Raw genomic sequence first — 3090 nt, 5'->3', positions numbered from 1 at the left:
TTCGAACTTGAGACTATTAATCTGCATAATTAGTTTAAGATATGATCAAAATGACATTCATATTATATAGGGTTTGAAAATTGTGGGATTATGAGGGATAGATATTAGTCATCAACTTCTTATAAATAGTCCTTCTTCATCCTTTAAGTTAGATAACAACATCCATATTATATCTTGATTACATATGAAATATAATCACTTTACTAATCTAATATAATTTAGACTAATCCTCCCTAACAAACAAGATTTAATATTAGTCTTGATGCCCTTCCATAACTTTTATGGAAGATATTCGCATATTAATATAATAGGAGATATGATATATTAAGATGATACACATAGTTTTATTTTGCTAGGAATATATGTATGAACAGGTGTCACCACGAAAATGCAAAGGCATTGAACTTTCACGTGCCAACAATATTTTTGTTCCCACCCAACCATTTTATTGCACACGCAGCTCCATCAACATTATTTTCCTTATTATTATGACTCAGCTGAGCTGAGATATATATTTTTTCCTGGCCAGGCACACAAAAGATACATAGTTTCCTAAAGCCTGTCAACGCACTAAGATTACATTATAGTACGTTTTCCTATGTTCCCAAAGGACCATATGCCAAGTACATATTTAAAAAAAATAAAAAAAAATCTTTAGGGGATGTGATTATTTAATTTATAGCAATAGAAACATGGGATTACATTAACTAAGCTTAAATTAACATCATATTAGCCATGCATGCTCCTAATTTACAACCCCGTAATCAAACAATTAATCAACAGTCACTACGCTAATTTAAATCAAATTCAAGCATCTCCAAAATGCTGCACATTCTCATGGCAAGAAGCCTGGTAAGCTTTTGCCACTGAATGGAGGCCATAGCTCCCGCTAGACATGGCCACAGGGAACCCAATCCCGGTAGGCCTATTAGCCGCGGCTCTCTCCAGCGTTTGAATCTGAGACTTCAAGAACTTGACATAGTGAATGGCCTCGTCTAACATGGAGGCCGTGTCCATTTTCGTCCCGCCGGGCACAAGTCTCTGCAGAATTCTGATCCTCTCGCTGATCCTCTCTCTCCTGTGGCGAGCCGCCACGCTCTGAGGGTCCTTGGAAATCTTGACGTTTCTTCTCTTTGGCGGCTTCACGGATTCTGGGTCGATGTGGATTGGCTGCATGGCTGCAATTCTGAATATCATTTCTCTCATGGCTGCCATGGAGGTGCGTTTTTGGGAAGATGGTAGGAACCCATTTGAGGAATTGGATGTTTGGTCAGTTAGGTTTGTGGTGTTGGAGAAGGAGATGGTTGATGGGATTGTTGGGATTGTTGGGAGGTTTAGAAAGGACTGGGAATTTGGTGAGGGGATGTTTTGTGGGTTTTGTTGGTCGGTGTAATGGGGCATGGAGATGGAGGTGTTAGAGGTGATGCTATTGGGACTTGTTGTTGTGGTGGTGATGGTAGAGAAAGTGTGATCAGATGGGGGAAGGTCTGAGACGTCGTTGTAGGCTCCGCAGAGCTCTGAGATTTTGTCCATTTGCATCGTCATCATCATCTCCATCTGCTCCTCTGATTTTAACTGGACAATATCCATATTGCTAAATATATAGCTAAGCTTAAGCTTGTATATATGTAGCTTATTATAATATATTTTGAAGTAGAAGAATCCGAGAACAGAGAAGTTTAATAAGAGTTTTGAGAGAAGAAAGGGAAGGGAAAGTAGGCTTGAAGGCTGACGGAAAGCAGTGTTGATGGAGGTGCAGAGGGATGGGGAAGAAGATAGAAGAGTGGGGTTTTATCAGAAGGTGCAGTGAAGGAGAGAAGAAATGCACACAAAGGTTTGGAAAGAAGAAGGAAGAAAACAATTCAATAAAATAGTGATATCCGGAGCAGACCACCAGTCCTCTGGGAGCACTATATATACACTCCAATTTTAGTTTCTTGGACTTGCGAAATTGAATATTTTTATAATCCTTATGCACTTACAAAAATGAGTAAATGAAGTTAAATTAGAGTGTCGTTATTGTTACCTTAAATTTGTAGCTATATTAACATCATATTTATTGTCTCTATATGTCTCTTCACGTGATTGTAATACAAATCCCTAAACCCGAAAACAAGAGAAAACTTGTATTACAATCAAACAAAGGAGCTCTCTCGTTAACTGAACCACAACCATACCTGGCAGCAATCCAAGTGCTTCCCTCAATTCCTTTTACAAAACACAGGTCATATAAAATACTAACATTGTATATATTACAATTGTAATTTTGTGGTCAATCTTTTATAATGACAAAGCTGTTCATCTTTTTCCTTTTCTTGCCTTGAATTTTGGTTCATTTCTTTATTGGGAAACAATCTCTTCTTTTGGTAGAGATTAAAAAAAAAAAGTTAAAAAAATTCATGTATGATTATTGCTACCTGGATTTGGAAGAGCATCACATTGGAGCATGCTGCCTATCATTTCTATCTGGACCTTTAAATTAACAAGTGGGCCAAAGCTAGCACTCATATTAGAAATTTGGCCAATCACCAATCACCAATCACCAAATCTAATCAAATGCAGAAGTGGGTCGTTTTAATTTCACCATTTCACAGGTTCTATACACCAAAATCGACAAGTGAATGTGAAGGGTTCAGATCTACCAACTGTTTGAAGAAGCGCTAGTACAGTAAGTGCTTTTGGTGATGCATGAATCATTTTTTTTATATTTTTTTATTTTTTTATAAAATAAAAATAAAAATAAAAATGAGAAAACAAATTGAGTGGAACTGTCAACTGTGGTGGTCTAACTTTGCCATAAAATTCACTGTCTTTTAAGAAGGCTGAAGCCCCCACAATCACATGACAGGTGTCAGAAATCTCACCACACCCCTATAAATGACAGATACATTCCTTTCCTTTCCTGGCTGGCGGTGGAATACGATGCCGTTTTGATCAATCGTGATGGTGGTTGTGGGCCTCTGGCCTCTGCCAATGGTCCAATTGGAGAGTCCTAGATAAATATTTTAGCTCATGTCATATATACGATACGATATGATAATGACATGATATCATTAAGGCTCAATATTATTGTGTGGTGCGGTCCAGCCT

The 3090-nt window shown here is 37.8% G+C and overlaps 1 protein-coding gene across 1 annotated transcript; it reads right to left on the bottom strand.

Moving 5' to 3' along the window:
- On the bottom strand, positions 577–1787 carry LOC18788678 (transcription factor HEC1). Its single transcript, XM_007224354.2, has one exon. The coding sequence runs from the start codon at positions 1588–1590 to the stop codon at positions 808–810; it is 783 nt and encodes a 260-aa protein (XP_007224416.1). The 5' UTR covers positions 1591–1787; the 3' UTR covers positions 577–807.

This window comes from Prunus persica, chromosome G1, assembly GCF_000346465.2.
Source record: "Prunus persica cultivar Lovell chromosome G1, Prunus_persica_NCBIv2, whole genome shotgun sequence".
Lineage (NCBI taxonomy): Eukaryota > Viridiplantae > Streptophyta > Magnoliopsida > Rosales > Rosaceae > Prunus > Prunus persica.
The sequence above is the reverse complement of the archived record's forward strand: the minus strand, read 5'-3'. Positions and strand labels throughout refer to the sequence as shown.